The sequence below is a fragment of the Xiphias gladius genome, chromosome 21, assembly GCF_016859285.1.
Source record: "Xiphias gladius isolate SHS-SW01 ecotype Sanya breed wild chromosome 21, ASM1685928v1, whole genome shotgun sequence".
In the NCBI taxonomy this organism is placed as follows: Eukaryota; Metazoa; Chordata; class Actinopteri; order Istiophoriformes; family Xiphiidae; genus Xiphias; species Xiphias gladius.
In genome coordinates this window covers 4,593,574-4,621,106 of record NC_053420.1, presented here as the reverse complement: position 1 = coordinate 4,621,106, position 27,533 = coordinate 4,593,574, and the positions used below count along the sequence as shown (strand labels likewise).

Below are 27,533 nucleotides of genomic sequence, written 5' to 3'. Positions count from 1 at the left end.
CCCAAAGAACACGTTCGGAGCATGAACAAAAGGAAACGGCCAATTTCACATTACGCTTTTTGTGCAACCCCCCGCGTCTGTCTCCTGGAATCTGTTCTCCAAAAACACAAGTTGTCCATGCAGCAGGTCCTTTGATGCGCCACCAGAAAGAATTTTGTCCCACCGGACGGAAACGTACTGTATCTTTAACGATTGGTAATAGCAAAGTGGCGCGCTTGTGAAAAGGAAAGAGGGGAGGAAGGTAGGAAGTTTAAAAAAAAATCACTCGACTGATCCCTGAATGGTCTTTGCCATCCGTTTCAGTAATCAGCCCACGCTTTTTCATCACCTCATTCATCATCCCATCTCCACTTTGCAACACATCGGCAACTCCGGCAACAATTTCATCTCCGCCGCCAAGTGAGCCGTAGATCCACCCGAGCAGGGTTTGTCCCGCCCGGGCAGGCTGCCAACTGTGTGGCCAGACAGAGACGGTTGGATGGTAGAGAGAGGGAGACAGAGAGATAGTAGAGTAGGTGGTTTGATAACCCTGCGTGGGAGTTCACTCCGAGGTGCCAGGTGACGTAGAAACCTGGCACCGAGAGGAAAGTGTGTAGTGCAGTTTGAGGTTGTTGAGTCATACAACTCAAAAACTAACTGGCTGAGATCCATCTGGCCGGGAATTCATCATTCAGTGATCAGGCAGCTGCCAGCTGACGCACACTGACCCGGCTCACCTGAGCATACCGGAGCTGAGTCTTTCAGGACAAGTCCGAGTCGCGTCTCGAGTTATTCTGCCGGATCCAAGTCGAGTCTCAAGTCTGTCAGGTCAAGACTCAGGTCTCAAGTCTCTCGGATCACGTCTCAAGTCATTCCAGGCAGGAAAAAGTCACGCCCGAAGTTTTTTAGATCGCGTCTCAGGTCAGGTTATTCCTGACAAGTCCAAGTCAAGTCTCAATTCGTGTTCAAATCCAACTCGAGTCTCAAGTTGTTCCAGACAAATGCAGGTCAAGTATCTCAGATTAAGTCTTATGTCCTTATGGGCAAGTCCAAGTCAAGTCCCAAGTCATTCCACACAGGTAAAAGCCATGTGTGTCGGATCAAATATCAACTCAAGTTTTAATTCAAAACCCAGTTCACTCCAGACAAGTTCAAATCAAGTCTCCAGTCATTCTAAGTCAAGTCCAGGTCAAGTCTCAAGTCTGCCAAGTCTTGAGTCATCTTAGACAAGTCCAAGCATCTAATGAAGTCTGTCAGATTATGTCACATTGAAAGCTTGTTCAGGCCTCTGAATAAAAAAAAATTCACTGATATTGCATTTGAACTTTTTTTTTTTTCAAGCTGCAGCATTTCAACCGGCCGAAAAAGTGCTTTTAAATGGGATGAGCCAATGTTCGATCGATAAAAGTAACGATGACTGTTCCGTTTAACGGACGCGTGAGCGAGCAGGAACAATATCAGGAACGCCGGCACCTGCGTGGAATTCAGTGGAAAGTACTGTTGTTAGTTACACCTGTTCTTTTCCGGCTGTGTACAAAAAGGCCTTCCTTAGGGACGCCAGCATGTCCCCCCCCCCCCCTTCGATTATCAAAAAGCGCCCGGCCGACTGCGTAGCAACAAAAATACACGATAAAAATATGCACATTAATAATCAACCAGCGGTGGAAGAAACCTTTCAGATCCCTCAGATTCTTCAGTGGAAGTCCCAATAGAATGTAAAATGTTCAATTTAAAGTAAAACTCCTGCGTTACTACATTTACATTTACAAAATTATATTTTGCTGATAATACTATCGTACTTCTAAATATTCAAGAGAATGATTGTTATGTGATCGTTATTACTGATGCATTAAACACATGAACAGTATTTTAGTGTTGAAGCTAATTTGAGGTTGAGCTAAAGTGAACTACTTTATATACTCCTGGAAGTTTAATCCATTAAAAATGATCATATTTTATAAATTGATTTTTTTTATATGTATTTGTAAAACCTTAATTTGCAAAGCAACGACTTACTGCAGTTGTCAGATTAATGAGTAAAAGGTACCGATCTTTCTTTCTGATCTGTGCTTGGATAGTAAAAGTATAAAGGGGCAGAAAAAAATACTCAAGAAAAACACAAGTACGTCAAAATTGTATTTACTGTAAGAACAGTACTCGAGTAAATGTACTCTGGTGCAGTTCACTGCTATGAACTAATTTTAGCTGGTCGTGAAAAGGAACAATACAGTGTAAAATGTAGAAAATCAGAAAAGAAGGGTGGTTCGTTGAAAGCCAGGATGTAACCAGAGCAGGTGAAGGAAGCAGCCCCCGAAGGCAAGTCGCTCTGAGTCCAATGGGACAGGTGCATCTACCATTCTAACATGCCTGGACACCGCACCCCACTCGGGATGCACGGTGGCCCCCGTTACAGATCTGAGTAGAGTGCACCACCTGCTGGATGCCGGTTGACATTGCACAGATCCCGAGTACAGGTCGCTCGGCAGAACTTGTGCCCCAGCTCTGCAGATGAAACTCACATCTGCGTCTGTGCAGCCACAGGATACTACCGCACAAAACCATCATAATGTTTTGGTACCCTCCTCACTGGTAAGTCGGTCAGATTTAGAGCAGATTTTAAAGATTCTACTGATGACCTTCAAAGCACCTCACGGTTTAGTTCCCAGCTGCTGAGCTGCCGAGTTAGTGCTCCCCTACGAGCCCCGAGCGCAGCCTCAGATTCCCCGGGAAGGGGCTCTTCTGGCTGTTCCTGCGTCCCGGCTCAGGGCTAAAGGAGACCAGAGGAGCTTTTGCAGTCAAGGCCCCTCAGCTCCGGAACTCCCTGCCTGAAAATCCGACACTTGTTGAATCAGTAACATCGTTTAGATCACTTTTCATGTATTACTTGTCTTTCTAAAAAGGCCTTTTTCTAATTGGCAGCAGTTTTGGCTACTGTTGTTTTTTATTGTTTTAGTTTCTTCATTTTTATTTTCCATTTTAAACGTCTGATTTTACTGCCTAATTTCTCGTTCTAAATGTTGCAATCCTGTTGAAAACCATGCAAAGCAATCTGTGGCTTGGTTTTGAAATACGCCGTATATATAAAGTTGATTATAAGTCGATAGTGAACCGAAAGGTGAGGTGAAGCATGCGAATGTGTAGGTGAATATATCCATTACATCAGCAGATGGAAGCAGCTGGGGCTCAGGAGGCTGAACAGGTCGACCACTGACCGCAGGGTTGGTGGTTTGGGCCCCGGCTCCTCCTGTCCATATGTCCAAGTGTCCTTGAGCAAGACCCCGAACCCTGACGTTTCTCCTGGTGGAGCCTTTTTTTCGTCAACAAGGACCAGAATCCTCCGAGGGCTGTTTTTTCTGGCACCTTGTTGAATCGGTGCCACGAACAATTCCGGCCGCTCTGGGGGCAAAGAGGAGGCTTACCCAGTATCAGATAGGTGTACCTAATAAAGTGGCCACTGAGCGTATGTACACGATATTTTAGCGCATATGTATAAATGCACGGATCAAAATATGTATATTAGGGAAGAGCGTACCCACTAGAGAAGTGAATAAACCACAGCGTTCAATAATGACAAACAGCTGCCGCGGGGGAAATAAAACCCAGCAAAAAACAATAACATCTACTTCTAATGACATCTGGAAAGAGAGCGGCAGCAGCTCGTCAGGTCTTGAGTGGCGTTATTCATCTCAACTCATAGATTAAAAAAAAGCGGCGGGGGATCTTTCTGAAAGTTTATCATATCATCAGCGTGCCGAAATGGAACGCTTAGAACAAATCGACAAATAACAGAAGAGACACGAAGAGGCGTATTTATAAAACTTTTTTATTCGTTTTTTAAGTCGAAGCCTAACTGAAATGTATCCGATTCATACCATGTTCTGTGACAACAACAACAAACCATTGTCTTCTGTTTGTAACAAACATAGAAGAAAATAACAACATAACAAACCCAGCAACACGTAGACCATCCAATATAAATTAAAATAAACTGTTTTAATACACAAATAAGCAATTATTATCATTGAGAATAAGTAGGCCTCTATATAACTGTGTGAGCCATGCTGTGACAGATAACAGACTGGATTTAAACCCTGTACTCTTTTAGCACCGCGAACATCTTTTTTCCACTGTATCTCAACAGAAGAGTTATGAGCCCGCCGCTAAATATAAATTCAGGGAAATCCATCGTTTTTCTACAAGAACAGATCGGGGTTCCTACACTTTTGATCTGACATCTGGTCCTGCCTGAATCTAAAGAGTTCACAGATCAATCCAAAGCTGATGATTTTTGTTTTTCTCTTTTTTTTCCTTCTCTGGACACAATCACAGCGTTTTGTCATAATATTCTCAAACGTCTGGACCAGATGCATGTAGGAATCCTGACCGGAACAAACTGATCTATTGTACAAGTCCCACATTTTACATGCTTGCAGGATAAAACTCAACGACAGGTGGAAGACTTCTACAATAATCACTGTGGTGGACAAGCATCATGTCCTGCGAGATATCGAGGCTTGTTTAAATACGCACACATACATACTGCAACCAAAAGAGAGTGTTTTTCGTATATTTTCTTCAACATTGTCAGAGGAGAGGCGCCACGCAGCGCTGATTCAAAGAGCAGAGCGAGCAGAAAAAGAACACAATGACGCAGAATGAGCAAAAACACAAAAGGAGCCAACAGTTTGCTTTATACTTTGCCTTTCTCCAGTTTTTTTTTTTTTTTTAAACGGGAAAGTGTTAATGGTACGATATTTTTCTCTTCTTTCAAACAGGTACTAGTATGTATTACTGTGCACTTAAAATACTTGTCTACACGTGAGCGAGAGTTACAGCAACTGGGAAGAGGCGTCCGTAAAGCAAAACGTTAGTCCAAAGCAAAATAAAAACACAGAAAAGTTCAAGTCAGATTTAACTCTTGTCTTTTTTTTTTTTTTTTTTTTTTTCCAGCCACAAGAGTCTTGTTTAGGATGATTCCTTCTTTGGAAATGTCTTTAATGATGCTGTGGACAGAAACTGGGCTGTTGTGTGTGTGTCGAGAGGAGCAGATTCATTACAATCGGCGAGACAGACCAAAAAATGGAAAACATTTTTTTGTTTACTTTCGTGGTAGCCATGATGGAAATGGAAATGGAAATGGTGTTCCTCATGTTGCGTTCCACTGAATGTCGGAAGTAAAATAAATCTCGGTGGGTTGTTGGTTCTTTTTTCATTAACTTTAGGATTTTCTCAAACTTTCAAACACTGTATCCACTCCATCCACTCATTTCAGGCTAAGGAAGTTAACAGCTGAACTCCGGATGCCAGATTAGCTTTAGCACCCTGGTAATGTGACGCAGTTAAGGTCGCGCTATGCTAAGAATGCAACTTCAGTGGGGTGAATTGTTCGTCAACAAAATGTCTGACTTTCCGACATCCCCGGAACGTAGCAAAAGTATCTAGAGAGCTAAATTTTAAAATATTCAGCATCTTGTTTCATAGTTATGGAAGTCCAGTCGTGCCACAAAAAGGAAAAAAAAACGTGAAGAAAAGTTAGAATGATAGAAGAAAAAATACTCGTCGCAAGTCAGAATTATAAGATACTAAAAATAGATAGTAAGTCTCATAATTTTGACTCAGGAGGTCATACTTTTGACTTAATGTGTATTTTTTATTTTTTGCTTTTTTTCGACTAAAACAATCTCACCACGGGGCCTACTAAGCAGTTGGAGCTTTCACTCATATCACATGATCTTCCTCAGCAGATGGAGCTGTTGCCCAGTCGTCGTGAAACCTTGACCTTGGAAACAGAGCTTTAAATTCTTTTGGCGTGAAGTTGAAATTTTTAACCTCAGTGAGTATTTTTGTTTTTGTCAGTTTTTCTGTCTTTTCTTGGCGTGAATGGGCTTCCATATCTCATGGTCGTGGTTTTTTTTGTTTGTTTTTTTTTTTTTAGATATTTCGGTGCTGTCCGATGTCTAAATGTCAAAAGACAACAGTAACAGAGTATATGCGGAGTTCATTGCACTATGACGCATTTTACAGACAGATGTATTCTCTGTCGAGCCCGGACACCAGAAGGCACACGTGTAGACGCTGGGCCGGGCGAGGAACCGTGACGATTAGGGATGTAGCGGACTGGGTTACCAGGACTTGATGTGCATATATATATATACATATAAATATATACATATACATATATACATATATATATACGCACAAAGAACTATACTTGAACTTGTAAGTGCGTGAGCAAAATGTGCTCAAAAATGATCAAGTGAGTGTCAGTGGTGGTTTGCAGAAAATTAGCATATTTTAGCAATCTTAAATATAAACTGTTCTCAGGTGGGGGTGGTGGTGGGGGGGTGTTTGTCACTTTTATCCCCTGATGAATCACACTCTCCAAACAGCTGCACACTAACACACACACTTTAAACTGGAAAGGGCACTTAAAAGCAGTACAAGTACATTTTCTTGTATTTACACGTCCTCCCCCAGTGATCTGCAGCTTTTGTGTGTTAGGTAGTTTTACACTCTCAAAGTTGGTTTTGCAAATGAAAAAAAAGAAAGTTTTGTGTGATCAACGGATTGATAGTAAAACGACCTTTTTTTGTTCTCAAGTGAATAAACAACAATAATGACAACAATTAAAAAAAAACAACTTACATTTAGCACACTACGTTAAAATATGACTAATATTATCAAAAAGGCAAATAGTAGGTGTATTGCAACGCTCTCTGCGGCATCACTATCAAAAACATCTTCATCATCATTATCCTCAATCTCATCATCATCATCCAATCATCACCACCATGTGAGACAGTAAGGAGGCGTGGCCTGGGATGATTGACAGCCCAAACTAGCCACTCACATTTTGCCTGACTCAGCACAGGCAGGCACACTTGTAACGACATAGCAACAATATTAAACGATGAACGTTTCCAAGGAGACCGAAAGACAGCCGGCCAATGGCAACGAGGGGCCGGTCTGAAAGGAGCTCTGTCATTGGGAAGCAGGCATCTCTAGGGAACAGGTAGAGCTCATTCAGACAGGAAGAGGGAGGAGGGGGGGAGGCAGGGGTGTGTGTGTGTGTGCGTGTGTGCGCTCATGTGTGTGTGAGATAAATGTTCTTGCTATCTTGTGTGGTCCACAATAAGAGAAAAAAATGAATGTGGATGAATGAAAGTGCACCGGTGTGTGTGGAAGGTCTGGTTCTTAGGTTAGTTTATTTAGTCTGCTCTGTGTGTGCGTGTGTGGTTGTGTGTGGTTGTGTGTGTGTGTGTTTAGTTTCTGTCTAGACAGCTGGAGGTCTTTCCCAGGGCGAGTCGGTGTACATTAACAGCACACTTACACTGCTCTGGGAAAAAGACGTCGACCACTGACCTCACCAATGTTAAGTAGCGAACACTTCCACCGCCTTCACGTTGGTTTAAAGCAGAGAGACACGTGTCACCCGCTCGAACAGATACAGATTATCACCGGCTTGCACAGAGTTTAGAGGTCGGTTTAGAGGTTGGAATATTTCAAGTTTGCCTCAACACAGTTCTCACATGCAGATATGTTCCTTTGAAGAGCTACTGCAGGAGAGGCGATACGAGCGGGAATCTTCAAGGACAAGGAAACCACTGGTTCTCAGGAGGCCAAGTTCGGTGCAAATGGCAAAGGAAACGTTTTGCGTTTCGGGAGATGTGTTTAGTTGCTTTTTTCTTGCCGAGAGACAGATCATCAGAATTGATGTCACTCTCATTTCTTTCTGATAAATATGAAGCTACAGCCTCAGGGCTAACTTAGCTTGGCACAAAGACTGGAAATGGGGGGGGGGGGGGCAGCTTTGGTTTATTTATCATGTACAAGAACTGCCTTGTAAAAGTGACAAATCAATGTTTTATGGGGGGGTTATGTGCTGGTCTATTTCTTGGTATGGCTTGATCCTGACCAAGAAATAAGCCCCGTAAAACCCACTGTAAAACAGCAATTTGCCGCTGGATTTTGTGCATTGTGTTAATTAGCGAGCTTTAGAGGTGCTGGCAGATGGACTTTGTTACCTTTGGACAGAGCCAGGCTAGCTGTTTCCCCCCGTTTCCCATCATTATGCTAAGCTAATTTAGCCGGCCACCGGCTGTAGCTTCGTATTTACGACGCGGACAAGCTAAGGAGGAGTCTTCTCATCTAACTCTTGGAAAGAAAGAGAGCATATTTCCCAAAATGTAGAACTTTTCCTTTCACGAGGCATTTTTTTTTTTTTTTTTACACAGAATGAGGACTGTGGATTTTCTCCCCAGTGTCTTACAGTTTAGTCATGTTGCTAAGGAATCTCTTCACGATCAGTATGGAGAGGAGGAATGATTACCCTCACCAGTAACTCTTCCACCGTACATATGGGCATGTGATTATGCGTGAGGAACGGCTGGAAAAAAACCAAAAAAAAAACAAAAAAAAAAAAAACCAGCGGTTCCCACGATTTTGAATTTAGAAAAAAAGCACTATTGGTTAAAATCCACCTGATTAGTTTGAATGTCACAGTTTAGCTGTGGCAGCTGCATTCTGGGAGCACAGCGTCTTATTGTGCTTTACCACGACTCAAAACATTGAAACCGAAGCGACGGTAATGGTTGAAGAAAAGTAGAAGCTCAGTGAACACTGGTGATCGAGCGCAGTACGACTGCTCTTATCTCTCTGCGTGTAAACATACCAATGTGTGTAGGCAGTGTGGTGTATCAGCAGCGCATGTTAAACGATTTTACCTGTGTGAGTAAATGTGTGTTTTGTCTCCACCGAGCCTCTTAAGGAGTTTTGCCTCCTCTCCTCCCGTCTTTTTTTTTTTTTTTGTATCGTCAGCCAGCGCACGTTTCCCTGAAGCGAGAGATTGATCCTACAATGTTTTGTGTCTCGTTAACCGCACTATAGCTACATTACTTTAAATTACTATTACCATCTTTAGTTTCTACTGTGACGACCTGATCAGATCCCGTCCAGCCTTCTCATACCCGCTGCAAACCCTCCAGAGCAGAGAACCGAACCATTTTAAAAAGGAAACTGCCCAGTCCCAACATAAGTACCATAGTGGTGGAAGGAAAGCGGACAGGAAAGGAAAGGAGAGGAGACAAAAGGGAAGGTAAATAAGTTAGCTAAACTTGCTTTGGGACCAGGCTCATAATCTCATAACAAGGTGAAAGGTGATTCATACTTTGATTGATCCAATCATCGCTCCTTTGGGTCAAGAGATTAATGTCTTTATAGCATGATTTTTTTTTTTTTTTTTCCTTCAAGTGTTCGTCATTAAATACAAAATGCCAACAATGGCAGTGCAGCACAGGAACAAAGGCGAAAGAGAGACAGTAAACGAGACGGAGGGAAGGTGAATCTCAAAGAAATGGCTTTTGATTGTTTGTCTTAACTTTTTGTCCTTCTTCGCATCACAGGAGTTAAAGGCAGGATGCAACAAAACCACAGAAAACTACATCTCCTAGTTGCAGGAATTTTAAACTGAAAATACACCCAAGTCTCTTTAAATAGAAAAAAAGGCCATAACTAATTTCTTGTTTGGACAGACATGGCAACATCAGATCTGTACCAATGGGTACAACCATGACAGCCTTTTACTAACACTTACAGCTGTTCTGAAGGTATCTACAGCATCCTCAAAGACTCCCTACACGTCTGGATAAAAAACAATATTCCAGCAGGTGTATAATAAAAAAGATTTTCTCCCCAGTTGTGACTCTTTTTCCTAAACCAGGTAATCAGAAATATGCCCTCGCTTGTTTTTTATTACACCACAAGAAAAATAAAAGTGTGCAATTGTTGTGTTAATATATACATCTTAAGTATGTTTACACTGTTCCCGTATGTATGTTTCCTCACAGGATACGGAGTCCCAACTATGCAAAACGTGTTAAAAATATCTTTTATTATGCAGCAATTATATATTTTTTTGTCTGAATGTGTAGAGGAGTCTGGGGATTCTGCAAATACCTTCAAAATAGCAGTGAGTGTTGATTAACAACCACCTGGGATTTCCAAAGATCACAAGGGACTTATTGTCTTGAATAACTGATGCTTAGCTCTGTGACTGCACCGTAATGGTAACGCAGACACTTGATAGTCTGTACATACAGCCACAGACACCTGTGATTTCAAAAAGGAAAGAGAAGACAAAGGAATTAAAAATTCACCACATCAGATTATAAAATACATCTTTTTTTTTGGCCTTTAACTCTCTCCTCTCCTCAGGCTACAACGTTACGCCTCAGGAGTTTCGGATGCGGTTTGGTTCGTTCTCTGTGAAGGGCGCTGTTGCATAAAGACTGGAACTGGTCGGACCACAGGGTTGAAAGAGCGTCGGTCACAGCGAACACTTTTCATACAAGCAGCGACTTAAAGGACAAAAAAAAACTGCAAACGTCTGCATACCCTAATCATCTACGTCCGTGAGCTACTATAAGCGTTACCTTTACCTTACCTTACCTTTATTTCCACACTCTTAAAGAGATGACACAAGACGAGTTGCTATTAACACTCGTGTCACTTTTCAACACTTCAGCGTGTCTAGTTTGCGCCGACCCGTCTTGTGCTGCATTCAACACAAGGAGTTCTGTTCCAAAACTGAAACGGACAACGTGGGAAGGAGAGGTAAAAAAATATAAATAGACCAAATTATTTTTGAAAGGACACAAGGTCAGTCAATCTTTCAAAGAGTGAGTCATTACGAGGACCAGGAATCGAACCTCATTACTCTTTTGTTGCTGACCGAGCATCGTCAACTGTCAAAAGTTGGCGTCTGGTTACAGCCGTGATCCCGTTTGCTTATTCTCTGATCAGATAGTTCCCGATTCCTCCGTATTTTGCTTCTTTATAAAAAAAACATTTAACACTGCAGAAATGAAAAGAAGGGTTTCGTAGAAAAACGCATCTATATTTCTCAAAGCAAAGTGTCAAAAATATCAGCACTGCTGCTTAAACTCGGGCGTCTTACTGGAAGGAGTACTGAAAAACTTCAAACAGTACCCAGACCCAGTCATAACTATTACAGATCGTACAGACTTCAGAATGATAAATAAAAAAAATCCAGGTTGTGAGGTTGTGTTTTTGTTTTCCACCAGTAGGAAGTCTTAAGTTTTGGAGCACAAGTCTTTGCATCTTTTAAAAGTGTGGCTCTAACAGGTCGGAGGGTTTAATCTAGAAAATGTAACGGTTCGCCTGTAGTTTTAAAGTTTTATCCTGGCCGACGCTGGCTGACAGAGGATTGTTGTCTCTTTCCTGGTGCGGTAAAGTGCTCAGAGATGCCTGCAAGACAGAGGAACTCACCAGAGGGCACTGCATGTGCGCTGAAAAGGCAGGAGAGATTCAACTTTAAAAGAAACTGCGGGTGTGTGACCGGAAATGGTGGTCTCGTGCGGCCAGAGCAGTGCACAGTCAGCGCATCACACATTTAGGGCCTGTAGGGCGACCTGGCTTCCTTCCTGAGTAGTGCACTACAAAGGGGATGTTAGGTGTCACTGGGTCTGCATCGTTCCCGCTCTCTTCTCACCCAGTGAACAAAATCTCCGACATTCAGACAAAATAACGCACAGCAGAATAAAAAAACTAAACCCTCTGCGTCCTGCTCCGCTTCTCTCTCTTCTACTGTTACATTACACATCGTCTTGATTGGTTCAGACATTTGTTCGATGTGACAGAGTCTGATTAACGTGAGCGAGCTCGTATGTGCTTGACTTGTTTGGTCGAGGTAGTGACAGCCTGCTTTGGGATTGGCTAACGATTCGGCCAATAGGATGAAAGAGAGAGAGAGAGAGAGAGAGAGAGAGAGAGAGGGCTACGAACAGCGTTTCTGATTGGGCCCACAGGTTGGATGCTGACTTGTGGTTTGATCGCAGGACCCGGACATTTGCATAAACCAGGGTTTTGTTTTTTTTGTTGTTTTTTTTTTGAATACATCAATGGTACAGTAATGGTCCAATGGACTTGGCCCAAAGTCAGAATCTCCCCATGATATGTTCTCGTGATACTGGCTGCTGTGCACTGATCTGGTCCGACTCTGTACGTCCCTCGTGGTTTCTGGACTCTCTCTTTGTGTTTATGCCTCAATAGACAGAGCTCCTTCACAATAAAAGTCTCTCTCACACGGTCCATCTGCGCATACTAAAAAATAGTGCAATTCTTTTCAGCAATTATATAAATAACTCTAAATTCGTGCTTTTAAGTTCGCTCTCGGTTTGCATACATGTGTATATATACTCCATTTGTAATGTATATACATGCCCACATGTATGTAGCAAAATGTTCAACGTGAAAGTTGGCACCCCAACAGATTACAGATGTTTGTTTCTTTTTCTAAAACTACACAACATATAAAAACAAACAGAAAAAAAAACGTCTTTACCGATAAGAATCCATCTAGTTTAGAAAAATACCCCTACTTTCTCTATTTTCTCTCTCATCAATCATATTGCAGATTTTTTTCTTTTTCTGGGGTGAACAGTCTTGTACTTTGTGCAAACCTTCTTCAGAAAACAAAATTAAAAAAAAGGATTTAAGCGACAACTCCTGCACCGGTTGGTCGATATAAGGCAGAACGTTTAGCTGGAGGACCTCTAGCACTGTGCTACAACTGGTAAGCTAGTTTAAGATACCACTGACTACATCTAAACTCTTTCTGGAAATATTCTTGTGTGCTAACATGTCTCAGTGATACAGCTAAAGCCTGGGGCAGGAGTCGCTGCCAATGTTGGACTGTGCAGTCTGGAACAGAACTAAAGTCAAAGCAGCGAGGGGGGATTATCACTAGAAAACATTTAAAAAAAAATCCTAAAACCTGGAAGAACCAAGAAGACTGCCACATTTTGCCATTTGATTGGATAGAAATTTTCTTGTAAGCGTGAAATAGACAAACAAACGAAAAGTTCTATAGAAACAAACAAAACAAGTAAATATTTATAATGAATGAAGACTAGTTTGATCAGTCTGATCGAGGAGGCATGAGGTGGACTGGTTCAGGGAAGAAGGAGGCTTCTGTATCCGCCTTTTCCCTCTACACCCTTTGACCTCCCTCTCTGACATCATCATCGGTACATCTGAAGTGCTCCTTAGAAAGGAAGTAGGAAGCTGCTGAACAGGAAGTACCAGATGTTCTCCCGCGACTGTGCTCTGCAGGAGTGATGTAGTTTCCAGGTGTTCTTACCTAACGAGAAGCCGTTGTGTGCCGCTGCTTCCCAGTCCTAGCCCGATCCATGAAGAGGGGAAACTGTGTCAGCTAAAACTACAACTAACCAGCCCTTAGACCATTCAGAGTGGATTTTACCATTGACCAGGTTGTTCTTTGTTAGATACTGACCGTTTCCCAAGTGGCGAGACATAATCCTGGTTTTCCTGCGGGCTAGGAAAGAGGAAGCAGTACTGTCACACCTGCTGGGGCTTCTGGGATTTCTCCTTTGTATTCCTTGCATTCCTTGCATTCCTGTTGTCCACACTTCCTTGCTGCTGAGGTGGAGGTCGGAGCAGACCGTGTATGAGCGAGGACGGGGGTGCCTGTGAGGATGATACAATCCGATGGTTGTGGCTGGAATTCAAGGACGTCGGGTGGTAGTAGTGCCCGATCACCTCACTGTAAGCCGGGGGAGCTCCTTCTACTCGAGGGCCCTGCTTCTGCTGCCGGGACAAGGCCTCCTGGGCTTCTAACACGCTGATGCCTGAATGGACACTTGGAGGAGGGGCCTGCAGACTGGGAGCATAACAACAAGGATAATTAGGACTGATGGGAGCAAAACAACAAGGACAACAGCAACTGTAGGAGCAGGGGAAAAAAAACCTGGTAATTTCAGCTACTCCAACATGAAACGAACGCAGCATTCGGATCAGAACGAAAACGTGATCTGAATGTGACGTTGCCTCGTAGTTTGGGGTTGTGGTGTCCCAGGGAACATGGTAGAATTTTTCACTGATCCGTTTGTGGCCCAGACAACAGAATTACACGGATTAACAAGGTTTTCCCTGGAAAACTTCTGTTGTATTGAACACTATAGAGTAGGACATGCACATGGTATGTCACTGAGAATGCTGGTAGCTGGTTCGACTTGATTAGCAGAATGCTAGTGAAACTCAATGTAAGTGTGATTAGCGTGAATGTTGTTTGAAGAAAAACATCGTTTGTATATGATAGATGTTTATAGTCTGTCAGTTCATTCTGGGTGGACATTTTTCTGGTTAGTTCATGCTAACTAGCCAGCTAGTGCTTTAACCATTTCTTTAACCTGACTACTGTATCCGAAGTCAGTCCCTGTTTGTTACCTACTAAACTATATTTACTTTGTGTCATTTTATTTGAGCGTCCAAATAAGACAACTGTTTTTTTTAAGTTGTTCTCACTCACATGACACATATGTCAAGGGTGAGTGCCTGTAGAGCGCTGTGTTTTTATTTTGCTGGTAATAGTGAATCTGTGAACACACTACAAATGACACTTCGTCGTTACCTGGCCTGCAGACAGGAGTTGGATGGGTCCAGCAGGTGGGAGTCGAACACTGTTCTGTTGGGCGGTGCTCTGACCGACTCCCGGTTCAGCTCCATCTGTTGCTCCGGATCTCGGAGCTGCAGGGTGCAGGGGCCCTGGTAGGGCGGGGGCTCTTCCCCGTCTGAGAGGGAGATGGTGGGTGGAAGATCGATGAGGCTCTGGGGCAGGTACGGGTACGTTGGCTGGAAGCGACTCGGGGCATATGTGTGCTGGAAGCGCTGAGACTGGAGAGGAGGCTGGGACTGGGACTGGGCGTGCTGAAGCTCCCGCTGAAGGTAGGATGAGTGGACCCCTCGGTCCGGAGGGCGCGGGTTGTACACCTGGTGCTGTGTGAGGAATGACATCAAATTACTGCTGTGTCGTAATGTTTAACAGAGTTGTTGTAAACTTGCTTATTGGTTATCGCCTGTCCTGGTCGGTTAAAGCAGAGCACACCTCATTCAGTCCACTGTTTGTCCCCGTACCCTCAGAGGACCACAGACCTCCCTCCTGAGAGACACAGAGAAAGAGGGGGAGAGAGAGGGAGAGAGGGAGAGAGCATCTCTTTGAGTTGACCTATTGAGTAATTTCACTTTGATTTAAAACCTATTTACCAAAGGTACAACATGACTTTTTAGCATTGTTTCCATCTGTCATCTATTTTTGTGCTTTGGCAACACACACTGTTGTATTTTTTGTTAATAAAGCTGATTTAAATAAAAGTGACAAAGAGAGACAGAGAGTAGTATGAGTATATGTACCACAATTAAAGACTCAGTCCAAACTGTTTAAATTGCCCACAGCTTCAAACTATATACACTACACGCTACTGTTAATACTTATTATACTTATTATTTTACTTATTTTAGAAGTTGATGTTCCAAAATGTATTTACTGTATCCTCAAGCTCTGACTTTAAAATGCTAACAATTTTAACTCCTTCTACATACATTTTTACTTTCTAAAAATAATTTATGTTGTTTCCAAGATGGCGAAGAAGGCCGGTGAATTACAGTCTGACTATTTTTTCCCGGCTGTGCGTAGCTCTTCTTCTTATTTACTGTTGTATGTAGCGCTGTGAGAGAACAGTGCCTGTCAAAACCACGCTCTAAAATCAAGCAAGATTAGTCCGATGTTGGCATTTTCGAGCATATTTCTTTCTGTCATTTTTTTTAGTCTGAAAAACGGAACATGTTTAGATTTTGCACACAACTCTGTTGTGCTTTTTGTTGTGTTTTGTCCACTAGAGAGCTCCACTGGTGCACAACAAACACTCACTTCCATAGTACCTTTAGAAAAGTCCCCATATTTTAATCAAGTCTTGTATTTTTATCTCAGTGAACCTGCCCATATAAGTCGTGCTCTTGCCGCAGTATCTGGTAATACTGGAAAACATTTCAACTCTCAAATTTCACACACCTGTTTTTTGCTTGATTCATCAGAGTGTTGGGCAGTTTTTGGATGAATAAAGTTTCATCAAGTTAACAACTGCGGCTGGCTCCTATAAATTACCATCAGTCTACACGAATCTATTTCTGCCCAGAGAATAAACTGATGAATGAACTCGGACTAATTTCTTCCCCAGACTGAATACACACTGTTGAGGACACTGTTATCCGTTGTGTTGCGATGCCTCGCAGTGAGGAGACGACAGAAGCCGTCCTTTGCTCCCATATAAATGTCTGGGAGGAACTTTTCCAGCTTTTGTGCAGTGTGTTTGTTCTCTGCTTCTTGTTTCCTGCCCGTCTGCCTGCCTGCCTGCATGTCTGACTATGTGTGTCAGTGTGTCTGTCTGCTAATCCAAATTAACTAGGACACTATGAGTCCCTTGAGTTTATCAGGAGCTGTGTGTGTGTGTCTGTGTGTGTGTCCATGTGTGTGTGTGTCTGTGTGAGTGTCTGTGTGAGTGTCTGTGTGATTGTCTGTGTGTGTGTGTCTATCTGTGTCTGTGTGATTGTCTGTGTGTGTGCACATTTATGCCTCATCCTTTACTCATATCTAATTTGTAGACTTGAGCCACACAGACGCACACACACACATCCTTGTTTTACTGTATTCGTGGGGACCCCTCATTGACATAATGCATTCCCCAACCTCCTATCCTGACCCTAACCTAAACCCTAATTCTGACCTAACCAAGTCCCAACCCTCAAACAGCCCTCTGAAGTTGTGAGGACCGGCCTCTTAAAGATGGTTTCAAACCAAAATGTATCCACACAACCATAGAAAGACATGGACACACACAGACACACTGACTTGCACTTGAGGCTCCTTCAAACATATGACTTCACTTGAGCTTCATGAATCACCTGCCACTAAATCCCTGTGTGTGTGTGTGTGTGTGTGTGTGTGTTTCTTGAAATAGTTGTCACAAGCGACTGTGGCCCCTTGATGAAGAATTGAGTCAGTGTGTTAGCATTAGCCTGCAGCAGTGTCTAATCACTATGATCACATGCTGTCACTCAGCGCTCCTCAGACTTGTTTTTCTTCAGATTCTTTCATTAAAAGCTGCCCTCACTGGGACCAAACTACGTATCCAACAGCTTATTTCCTCAGCCTGCACTGTAGGAAGTCTGTTAAATAATGATAATTACCTGTAATTATAAAAAAAATTCAAGATTTTTATAGTTTTGTTATAGCTTTTGTCATTTTCTTTTGTTTACGTATAATTCATGTTTTTGATTTTATTTATGTTGTAAAATTGTATGAGGAGCATTTGTTTGGACGTAATGTTTTTATTGAATCATGTAAAGTTATTTCACAATTCAAAAAACTAACCACGCTCGACTCCTATTAAACTGCACACGGCCTCAAATATTTTCTTTCATTTATGGTTTTTGGCTAAATAAATGCTGCAGCTTATATGTAACGCCCTCCATTTGCGCCACGCGTCTAAGCTAGTTGCATACAATTAAAATCTGGCATAACGTTTCTACCAGAATTCGTATATTTTCGCCTTCGCTTAGCAGCTGTTTGGCCGTCTAAAACTTCAGGCCCCGAAGTTTGGCCAGATTTACACTTTGGAAAAATATGCGTCTTTACAACTCGGACAGCCATCTGGTCACAGTTACCCGCATAAAAATCAAAATGTAAGTGTACCTGAGATTAATCAAAGCAGAATCCCTAAAGACTTTTAGGTTTGAGCTGCATTTTTAACACCGGTTAAATGTTTTCTGTGCAATATGCCCTATTCCTGTTTCTGACCCTGATTTCCACCAGTAACCTCGTTTCTCGTGTGGCTGTGTGTTCCACTCAGAAAACAATATTGTCACATGTAGATGACACAAACCTATGAATTCCCATGAATCTTTTCTCATCTGATATAAAACCGTCGATGTAAAGGTTGTGAAAATTTGCATGTAAGAAAGCAAAGCTCAGGTGAGATTTCAAATAGGCTTCAGACGACCCATTTCTGAACAGATTGGTCACAGTGGTGTGGATATATTACATCTGGATACAGTCTAGATAGAAGGTTCGCGACAGACCTGGAGTAAATGTGGTGTTCTACTCACGTTGGCCAGTGGCAGGTGTCTCCTGCGTGTGGGGGCGTGCCTGGAGAGGAGGGAGCGTGCTGACAGGCGGTAGTGGTTCAGCAGACAGGTGATGACCACCACCATCACCATCATCACCACCACGATCACCAGGATCTGGACGAACTCCAGCTGGGCTGCAACCACACAGAGACAAAGACCTGTTTACTCGTCGGGCTAGCTCAGCTCAGCCTGGGTTTATAATGTGGCCGCTGTGTCCCCGGGGTGGCTTTGTCACCTTTGAGAAAACAACCCTGATGACGTCGCAGTGAGGTCATCGGGAGGAGTCTTGGCTTGAGCTTGGAAATTACAGATTTTTTTCAGAAAGCCCACTATACAAACTACGTCGCGGAGTTTGCGAAACTTTAGCATTTACCAGGCAGGGAAAGTCCGATGAAACGATTCTATCCACATGCATTATGGGAAGTGTAGGGTGCAGTGTTTTTGGATTTTGAGTCACGCTAGAGACTAAAAGTCAGGATGTATCATCCTCTGCTGCATGAATTCTGATCGTTCCTTTTTTCCATTCGGTCTTTCACAAGTCCCCCGACTAAATGGAGGTGCAAATCTTAATCACTGGAATATGCCTTTAATACAACTCTGTAACAATCAAAGACTCATTCAGTCATATAGAGCTGAGGTTCCTATAAGCCTAGTAATTAACATCCTTTTGTTTTGGAATTAGTTCATATGTGGTTTTTACCTCTGCTGGTTCCTTTTCCCTTTCTTTATAACATCCCAATGCAACAATATGGTTCTTTTATGTGTTGTTTTTGTGGAGTAAGATGTCGTATGTCAAGCTGTAGCTACATGGCCTGATATTAATAATCAATTAATCATTTAGTATATAAAATATCAGAAAATCTTCAAGTTACTTGTTTTGTCCAAGACCCAAAGGCATTTCAAGTGATATAAAACCAAGAACAGTAGCAAATCCTTATGAGAGAACCAGGCAATTTCTGCTTAATACACAAATATAACAATAGTAATAGCGATTAATGATCTGTTGATAATTATCGATTAACAGGCTTGTGATGTGTAAATTAAAAAAACAAAATAACAGAAGAACCAATAAAATAGCATGTGATTCTGTAAAGCGTAAATGCAATAATGAGGTTTGTATGTTTCTCTGTTGTAAAAAAGAAAAAAGGTTTTCAGACAGAGTCCAGACAGAGATCTATTCCTTGTGTAAAGACACGCACAGACACACAGACAAACACACACAGACACACACACACACACACACACACACGTAGAGCCAGACTAGACCAGACAGACAGACAGGGGAAGCTTTGTTTAGAGACAGTCTGCTAGAGACAGTCTGCTCGAACCCCCCCTGCGCCCGCACACACACACACACACACACACAATCACAGAGTCTCACACACACACACACACACACACACACACACACACACACAATCACAGAGTCACACACAATCACAGAGTCACACACAATCACAGAGTCACACACACACACACACACACACACACACAATCACAGAGTCACACACACACATAAACGCACAAACAGAGCATTTCTCACACTTTTTTTCACAGGGAGCAGACAGAGGTCAGGGCCAAGTCAGACAGCGGAACATAAAGTAGCTTGCAGACCCGCAGACAACAAACACACACACACACACACACTACAGACTGGTTTTTAACAAAGTGCACCAGTACCAGTTCTCCCAGTCCTCTTATGTCCTTCTGACCAGCTAACCATTACACAGCATGAAGAGACACAGAGACAGTCCCTCCTCTAATTCACTCATAACCTTTAATGAACTTAACCATTAAGGTAGCTTCTCATGAAACTTGAGCCTGTTTATCCAGTAGTTCCTCTGAAACCTAAAAAAAAGGCTCATGTGGCCAACTTCACAACACTTTACAAACACTACTACACATTAGATCAATAAAACAGTGAAATATGATCCTAGAACCCACACAGGTCCGGCTGGAGAGACACTGAAATACAACAAACTGCTCATATGATCAATACTGCCAAAACAGAAGTCCACAAAGTATCATACTTTATGACACAAGTGGGTTAAGACCAGTTAATTTCATGGACTTTATGTGAAACCACTCGCGCACTGTCCTGTGCAGTAACCTGGTGAAAACCCACAGGTTCTTTGTAGTATGGCACATTCCTGTTTAACCAAACCTGGTGTGTTTCTCAGAGTTCAACGAGCCAATGCTGCTGTTTCACAGACCAAAAGACCCTCGAATGACAGCTGGCTAGAAGCCACCTTCGCTATTTCACCAGCCAAATGCGGTTTCAGAATAGGACTCCCCATGATGGCTACACCCTTGACATGTAAATCAATTTTACAGCAACTCCAGCTTGACTATTAGAGCAGGAGCAGAGGCCAAACAGCCCAAACATCTAGACTTTATCTACTCAAGGCTAAGAGTGATGATAAAAACTCCTATATCACCATCTTTTTGATTTTATATCACAATACTGACATTCATAGATTACAATATAGTAAAACTTCTGGAAAGTCAGACACCACTTTTCTAATAAGGGACATTCAAATTTGAAAATAGTTTCTCACTTATAAATAATGGCTCATAAGTGATCTACAACCTTTGATAATAGACTTATTAACTATTCATAAAGCCATTGGTTTGTGACAAATCTCTCAGGCGGTTTATCCTCATCCAGTAGGACACTTGCATTGTCTTTTAAGACAAGAGGACCCCTCGAATGGACTGTCTGATGACAAGGATACGAAACAGAGAAAGCAACAAATCGTCACATTTGACAAGCTGAGACCAGTCAGTCACCTAATGGATTAACTGACAATGTAGTTTCAGACAACTCCACTGTGCTAAGGAACACGCATTTAGTGGGAAAAAAAAAAAAAAAAGGAAAATAACCTGAGGAACATCATTCTCCCAACTTCCGCTGGCTGCAACAAGTCAGCAACAATGTCCAGAACGAAACAATTCAACAGACCCAAGGAAATCTGAGCCCAAATGTGCTAATGGATCACTGATGGATTTTCTGAGAAACTCACCGCACAGTTGTGTCTGAACACAACTGTCGTGGTTGTGACTCCCTGACGAAGGCTGCATAGTCTCGTCGCCCTGTAAGATCTTTGCTCAGGCCAAGGCTTTCTCTGATACCGTGGAGACGTCTATATTCCAGGGATTATAAAATGAGGATACTTCCAGAGAGCGGGTGTGCGAGCTCGAATCAAACTAAAATAACAAAATTTAAAGGAACTAAAACAAAACTCCCCGCTGCAGGGAAACTCCAAACTACATGTCCTGTGGATGCGCCGACACCGTGTGTCTCGACGTGCGTGTGTCCGCACCGGCCGGCATACGCATTCTGAGCCTCGGCCGAGCTTTGTCTGCAACTTTTTCTCACACACATTCCCACACTGTCCAGACACACTCACACATATTGAGGAAACAGCTGACCAGACCCCTCCTGCCTCCCCCCACGCCGCCGCCACCGCCACCACCACCACCACCACCACCACCACCACCCAATAGCTGTGAACAAAAGGGGTCAATATGAGGGAGGAGGGGAGGGAGAGAAAGAGACAGAGAGAGAAGGGAGAGAAAAAGAGGGGGAGTGGTGGGAGCGTCTGGGAGAGACAGATGGGTCAGTGGGATGGACAGAATAATGATGAGAGAGAGAGAGAGAGAGAGAGAGAGACGGGGGATGGGAGAGGAGAGCAGAGTTGGAAGCTTGAACTTCTCATCAGGACAAATGAAAAATTAAGGAATTTAAAACAATTAACTTTATAAAACTTATCTGTGGGTCAATTTATCTGCTCAGTGTTTACAACGACAACAGTCTCCTCCATGTTTCTCCAGCAGATCGCTGGTTACAGCGCTTCATTAAATAACTATGGCTACAACACGTGCATCAAAAGAAAGAAGATCACCAGCTCTAAATTAGTGTTAGTCTTGTGTTTTACGTACGAAATTGGCAAAACTTTATGGGAAATGGGATCTAAAATGATGAAAGTGATTCTTTTGAGAGTTGGACAACCCACACCTCTGCTTTTTAAATTTTGCCATTTTGCCAATTAGTTGTAAATATGCAACTTGCTGCACTGAAGCACAACATAGAAGTAGAGCATCTCACAATGCTCTGGAGCGACTATGGGAGACTGGAACACACTGATCATGTGGACCAACAGTAGAACACTTTGAGCGGAGGGCTCCTTTAATGGGACTGAATGAGCAGGACCATTTCCCCTGTTTCTACGGGAAATGACTTTGATGGGTGACAAGAGGCAGTCTAGCTAAAATCCCCCTGCACACAGGATGAGTAACTGGTTACCTGCCTAAAAAAGTTTCCGACTCTTATCAACTTTTCAACAATCTCTCAAAGCTCGGCCCTGTTTCTGCTCCGGCTGGCCGAGCTGCCCAGCAGACCAAACGTGCTTATCAGCAATGTATGAATGTATGAAACATGAGGGGAAAGGGGATGATAGCGGTATAAGGATATACAGCATGACAAGCAGCAGCAGGTCTGCAGTCGCTCAACACCCAGGTCCACAAATGTGTAGCGTGTGCTACCCAGGGCCGTCTCGATATGTCAAGAAAAGTGCTCACTGCCGCATTGTTGTTTCCTTTTTTTTGGCTGAGCAATACGCCCAAGCTAGTCTTCTGCAAATCATGTCCGCATGCAACAATTCCACATTATCGACGTGTGCATCAGTGTACATTAGTGTGACCACTGGAAAAAAAAAAAAAGATGTATACGGCACGGTATGTACAGTGAGCAGCGAATGGACGGAGGCCAGATCAGTAATGAGCACAGCAATAGGGGATAGAGAGTTGGTGATATTTTACTGTTTACATACATACATGAGGGCTAAGGCGTGATCTGCTGATTAGTCAGCATGTCTCAGGCTGCAGCACATGCAAACACTCAGTACGTGTGACTACACCGCAGTTCATCAGACAGTCACATGGTCGCCACTTCCACTTTTACCCCTCTGCTTTTAAGCTTTGAATAACGCAGCTGTGTGAAGATCAGATATGAAAGAAAAAAAAAGAAACAACCCTCGTCAGTTTAAATGCTGTGGGAAAAAATTAGGGCAGTGAGGGTAAATGAAGGGCGGCAGCAGAAATGAACACAAACACACACATGAAGAAACATAAACATGCAGACGAAAATATTTAAATGTAAACAGACACATTTCTCTGCTTATTAAAGAACTGTTGTCACTGTAAAAGGCAAAAAGGAACAGACACTTAAATACACAGTGATGACAGCCTCGCCATCTGTATGAAGCCACCCAGGCCTCCACTGACTGTGTGTGTGTGAGTAAGTGTGTGTGTGGGCTCTCTGCCTGCTGACAGCTTGTCTGTCTCTCTGTTCTGTCAGCTGGTGCTGAACTCCATCTTTCAGCCAAATCACTCCCACAACCCTTTCCTTTCCTTTCCTTTCCTTTCCCCGACCATGGAACAGACACAGATATTACATTACTCATGCAACAATTGGATTTCTCAGTAACAAGTCCCCCTATTTAGCATTTATTTGCACTTTATAAACATTTAATTAATGTTTTATGACACTCTATAATGTAGTTGTAAGCAGATATATGTCTTGTACTAAGTTGTACTAACTAACCCCATTCACTGCATTTTAATACACAGTTTAATAATTTTTTCTTTTTTTACACTTCCATTTAACTATTATCATATTACTTATGACATTACTCACAGGAACTGACAGGTTTGTTGCAGTGCTGAGAAAATGTAATCATTCGATTCACCTTCTCATAATTCCTACAAAAGTACTTGCTATTGCGATAAAAACACGCTCTGTCAGACCAGCTGACTGTGTGGGTGGGTGTGTGTGTGTGTGTGTGTGTCAGCCAGACTGCAGTACAACTTGTCATCCTCCAAGGGGTCAGCGGGTCAGAAGGCAGACCTCCTCCCTCCTCTTTCTTGTCTTGTCCCTTATTTTTCACGCTCCCTTTTGTCTCTATTGCTTCTTGCTTCTCTCTCACTCCCTCCCTTAGCTCACTCCTTCCATTCTGCATACTAACAGGGAAATCGTTTTCTCACGTTATGTTTCCATCCAGATGTTCTGCACATTGTAAGCGAATTTCCAGAAGAATGTGCTACAGGTTTACGTAATGATATCGATACGACAGTTTTTCCACTTCAACCAAGCAGAAAAAAAAAATACAAATAACATTTTTTGTGTAATATCTAGGCCATGTTTTCACAATTCTACTCAGGTTTTTTTGTTAAGATTTAAAATAAACACTTAAAAATGCAAATGTCTTTTTCACCTTTCCTCCCTCTCTTCTCTTTTCTCTCCCTATTCTTGTTCTTTATCCCCACTTCTTTTCTTCCTTTCAGTTTCAGAAGCTTTTCTTTTTTTTGGCATAACCAAATCAATTTTAAAGCAAATATATTGAGCAAAAAAAAAAAAAAAATCCTTAAGGCCAAAACACGCCTCACCGAGGATGCACAACAGCGCTGGTTCTTAGGTACTCAGAAAACGGGTTTCTGGGTTTCCTCTCGCAGAGGATCACAAACTCCCGGATCTCAGCTACACGTTCATACAATCGATTCCTGAGTGTCAGGCAACATATGATATGGAGCTGAAACAAAGAGCCGAGCGGCACTCAGGGATACAGTTCACAGCACAGTACACTATTTACACATATACAGCTGGCTGTTTTTTGCCAAATGCGAATACTTTACTGAATGCATAGCTTTCTTATGTTTCTTTCACTATCTATATTTTGCACTCAGCCTGCACTGCATCCAAAAATACTGAGTTTATTCAGTCCCACCACCCCCAGATAATTTTCAAAAGACCTTTTCTATCTATTTGAATTTTTTTTCCATATTTACTTCATTCAACTGTTGTTTTTTTGCAAATGTTTTATTCATTATGTGCCAGAGTTTCTCTACGTCGTGGTCTAAAAGCTCTTTTCAAAAGACTTTACTCTGCCAGGAATTAATTCCGTCTAATTTAAGCACAGTGAGTGTTAAAAACACTGGTATTCATCTTTTATACGTCCCCATGTGTAACTTTAAATTCTAAAATGTAGGGCTGCAACTGAGGATTATTTTTTATCATGGATTAATCTGTTGATTATTTTCTTGATTAACTGATTATTAATTATTACCCAATCAATTATTTGGTCTACAGAATGAAAACAAAAAACTAAACCCACAAAAGATTTTCAAGTTACTTTTTTTGTACGACCAACAGTCTAAAGCCAAAGGTACCCAGTTTTTTATTGCATATGACAAAAATATCAGCAAATCCTCACGATCGTGAAGATAGAACAAGGGAATGTTTGGCATTTCTTCTAGAAAAAAAACAAAACAATGATTATCGAAATAGTTATCGAATTATTTTCTGTTGATTGACTAATCGTTCAATCGGTTAGTTGTTTCAGTTCTGCTAAAATGTAAACCGCACTTCAGACGCCCATATTTCAAGAAAAAAATGCAGAAGACATTACCTCTGTGTCCTCAGTGGTAGCTACAGCCCTGAACGCATCTATGTCTCTCAAACTCACTGCTTGTCAATATTCTGTTTTCGATGCCTGTCCTCAACTGTCTTCTGGTGATTTAATTGTGTGAAATCAAGTCAGACTAGTCATTTTACACAGTTTCAAATGTCCATAAGACAATGACTTGTTGTTTTTCTGGCGAGGACAGTCGCGTGTGAACATTTCCGTACAGTGAGGACAAACAGTCTGAAGGATTCGGCTCTCATTTCCTTCTAACTGAGGCACTCCGGACTTTCTGCGTTTCCTCACATTAGATCCTGCTGTTGGTTTGTTTACTGGTAGGAAAGGTCAGTCACCACTCAAAGCTCAGGACTGATATCTGTCTGTTATAACATCCAGAGAGAAATGACTCACAAGCTTTAAATCCTCTCTGGTTATTACTTATCGACTTACTGACTGGCCCACTTAAAGGGGCACGACAACAGTTTTACCATTCAACTTGGGCTTGGCGACTACAACTTACACAGAAAGTCTGCGTTACAAACGGGAGGTGTGGAGATTGAAAGACATGGGTCTTTGCTAGACTCCACTGGAAGCTGTAACGAAGTATTGCTATCAGTTTTCAGCATGGGAATCGTAAGATGGAGACGTATTTGGAGCTTGACCCTTGATAGGAAATAAAATTCAGGATATCTCGGCCTCTGCTGCGTCCATTTTGACAATTCTTTTTAAAATCTGTCTCTTGTGAGTCCCCAACTTTATGTAAGGTCAATACTAAATCACTGCAGTATCCTTTTAATAAACACGCTCCCGCTGCTGGCAGGTTTCTGACCTCAACTGAGAGGATTTGTCGGCAATGAAATTATAGTTCTTTTAAGTTTCCTTGTGCAACTCACAAGAAAACAACAAAAACAACAACAACAAAAAAACCTATTAAAACATTTTCACTTCTTGCTCATGTTGCATGAGAGAGACTGCTGATCTCTTCCCTCCCTCTGTGCTGTTGTCTAGACAGGAGGAGGCTGTAAGCCTGGCAGGCAGGCAGACACTCCATGGTTAATCTAAAGCAATTAGCTCATTTGTCATCCGCTGCCTGCTCTCTGTCTATCTGCCTCCTCCTCCTCCTCCTCCTCCTCCTCCTGCATTCAGCTAAAGGTCACAGGCGGTCATTGCCGAGTCAGATGGCTCAGAGAAAGCAGACAGACAGTGAGAGGGTGGGGGTGGTGGGTCAGGAGATTGGAGGGAGGGGTGGAAGAGAGGATGATACGAGGGTAGTAGAGAGGAAGGAATGGAGAAAGACGGGGAGGAAGAAAAATTTGGTGGGGAGGAAGGAGGGAGCGGAGAACAAGAGTGGAACGTAGCTGGAAAGGAAAGGAGGAGATAGGATGCAGCAGGGGAAGGAGGAAGGAGGAAAGGAAGGAATTAAAGGATAAAAAAAAGAAGTGAAAACATGAGATAATATGAGAGAAGGAGCAAGAAAAAGGAAATGTTTAAGAGGTTTAGAAAGATAGATGCAAAGAAGTAGAAAGAAAGGGATAGAAATGATCGAGAAAGGGAGGACAAAAAAGAAAGTTTAGAGAGGAGTGAAAAAAGGAGAGAGGAAAGAGGGAGGCAAGGAAAGACAAAGAATAAAAAAATCAATGATGAAAAGAGAAGAAAGGGAGAAGGGGAAGGAGAAAAGGGCAGGAAGAGAGAGAGAAGCTTTCTAAATCCTCCCTCACCCCTCCTTTCTCAGTCCTTGGATGACTCGACAGTCTGGTTAGTCAGAAATAGCACAGACAGCTGTGTGTGTGTGTGTGTGTGTGTGTGTGTGTGTGTGTGTGTGTGTGTGTGTGTGTGTGTGTGTGTGTTTCTCTCAGTGTGTGTGAGAGAGAGAGTTATAGGTCATAGGTGCACACAATTTGCTTGCCAATTTCCATGAGAAAGGCTATAAGGGGTGGAAAGGGGTACACACACACACACACACACACACACACACACACACACACACACACACACACACACACACACACACACACACACACATCCTCTCCATTGACTTTGGATGCCACGGTCATGGTGCAGCCAACAAGTGTGGGAACTTTGGTCCACAAAACT

General features: G+C 42.5%; 1 protein-coding gene across 2 annotated transcripts in view; it reads right to left on the bottom strand.

The window, feature by feature from the left end:
• Positions 1-9,149: 9,149 nt before the first annotated feature.
• The window catches only part of pmepa1 (prostate transmembrane protein, androgen induced 1), a 43,208-nt gene continuing 24,824 nt past the window's right edge, over positions 9,150-27,533 (bottom strand). Inside the window, exons 1-5 of one of the 2 annotated variants that reach the window (XM_040159328.1) lie at positions 18,215-18,268; positions 17,959-18,113; positions 14,903-14,956; positions 14,429-14,793; positions 9,150-13,678 (exon numbers count right to left, since the gene is read on the bottom strand). In XM_040159328.1, coding sequence (XP_040015262.1) covers positions 13,357-13,678; positions 14,429-14,793; positions 14,903-14,956; positions 17,959-18,113; positions 18,215-18,254 — 936 coding nt within the window. In that variant the 5' untranslated portion in view covers positions 18,255-18,268 and the 3' untranslated portion in view covers positions 9,150-13,356. Of the gene's footprint in view, positions 13,679-14,428; positions 14,794-14,902; positions 14,957-17,958; positions 18,114-18,214; positions 18,269-27,533 lie in introns of those variants that run through there. The other variant, XM_040159326.1, reaches the window with a different exon arrangement.